The 1,737-nt window shown below is 37.1% G+C and overlaps 1 protein-coding gene across 1 annotated transcript; it reads right to left on the bottom strand.

Moving 5' to 3' along the window:
* Positions 1-6: 6 nt before the first annotated feature.
* Positions 7-749, bottom strand: LOC103135194 (lactose-binding lectin l-2-like). Its single transcript, XM_007547809.2, has one exon. It carries the CDS (start codon positions 657-659, stop codon positions 171-173), a length of 489 nt encoding a protein of 162 aa, XP_007547871.1. The 5' UTR covers positions 660-749; the 3' UTR covers positions 7-170.
* Between the last annotated feature and the right edge of the window lie 988 nt (positions 750-1,737).

Genomic DNA, 1,737 nt, shown 5'->3' on the forward strand with positions numbered 1-1,737 from the left:
TAAGCTTAACAAACAAAGGAGTATTTATAAAGAATGATAAACAAAGGTCAAAAATCATGTCGGAGAAAACTAATTACACAAAAACTTTTGCACGTTTTATCCCTCATGTTCAGTTTGATGTTTTCTAATCAACACATTTAAAACAGCTGAGCAGATTCAGAATTACATTCTCAGCAAGCCGGACGAGCTTTACAAACAAAAGAGTATTTGAGTCTACACAATGTATCGTTCCATCCCTTGGCTGAGCCCCTGTTGGTGTGCACACAGGGTTCAGATCCTCCATTGTTGTTTGGTTCTCCTGCATTCCAAAAGCTGAAGTTGAATCGAGACCCGTCAGACCAGAAATATGTTCCATCCTTATGAATGTCAGACAGTCCAATCCAGTAGATATTATCAACTTGAGCAATGTTTCTGATCAGCCTTTTGACAAAGTTCTCTTCTTCCAGACTGTGGATGGACACCAGGTTGGCTCCTTGGTTCACACAGTGCTGCTCTGCATCAGCCCAGGTCATTGAAGTGGCGACATAGATGTAGCAGCGTCCATTGAAGCCGAACCAGAAATTAGGACAGTTTGAATTCCACTGTTGCTTCAGTTCTTGTCCATCAGATGGAGGTACAGCAGCCAGACCCAAAGCAAACAGGAAGAGGAGCAGCATCATGTTGGAGTTCTGAAGAGTCTTAGTCTGGGAGGTTTTATAATCTTGAAATTGTTTATCTGCAGTAACCAATGGTTAAGAAGATTCTGGAGAGGCAGAGTACAGACTGCTTGCTTTTATATCCTACCGACTGGGCGTCTTTGGTACTGATGTGATTGGTTGGTTAATCTGCATTACGGACAATACCTTGACACAGTACCTTGATATCCATGTACTGATTTAGAAATACCTTCCTGAAAGTGATTCTTTCCTCAAACATCAAGAAAATGGATACAAAAAGAAGACCTGAAAGATTATTCAGGAACCTTTATATTGCACCAATAAAAGAAAGTCTGACTAATGGTTAATAAGTAGACGATTCATAGACCAAGAACCTGGATTTCTGTCTGAAAAAATAATGAAACAACAGAGGGTAATAAAAATACAATAAAACACATAGGATCTGTAGAACTGTGTTAGTCTGCTTGAGACAACTGTTTTAGCAAGATAATTAATAGCATGAAATGAAAATATTGAAATTAAATGCAACTGAAGCTCTGATGGAATTATTAATTATAACGTTTGTTGCATCAATTTTGTTTCGACATCTGATATTTACTCATTCACACAATAGTTCTGAAACTAACTGAAGTTCACACAGAGGATGAGCCTCGATGCACTTAGAAAAGAAGACACAACATGCAGCTGAGTTTCTGTAAGAAAAACCAAAAAGCATTGATGGGCTCTAACAATGATCAACAAAGCACAGACATTTCTTTTTGTCTTGATTTCAGTGTATCAGTCCTCTCACCATAATAGTCTTTAGGAGTCCACTGGAATCACCTAGATCCTTCACTGACTTAGAAACATCATCCTGAATTTCAGTCCTTATTTTCTCGAACATCAAGAAACTGGATACAAAAAGCTGATCCAGGATGTGAGAGATTGTCATTACAGGAAAGTGTGACTGATAAAGATAATGTAACCAGTTGACAGAACATCCTTGCAAAACAATTTTTTATTTTTATTTTTTATCATAACGACCCCATTCCAGGTTAAAAAATAAAACAATAATAATAATAATAATAATAATAATAATAAT

The sequence above is a fragment of the Poecilia formosa genome, unplaced genomic scaffold, assembly GCF_000485575.1.
Source record: "Poecilia formosa unplaced genomic scaffold, Poecilia_formosa-5.1.2 Scaffold21, whole genome shotgun sequence".
In the NCBI taxonomy this organism is placed as follows: Eukaryota; Metazoa; Chordata; class Actinopteri; order Cyprinodontiformes; family Poeciliidae; genus Poecilia; species Poecilia formosa.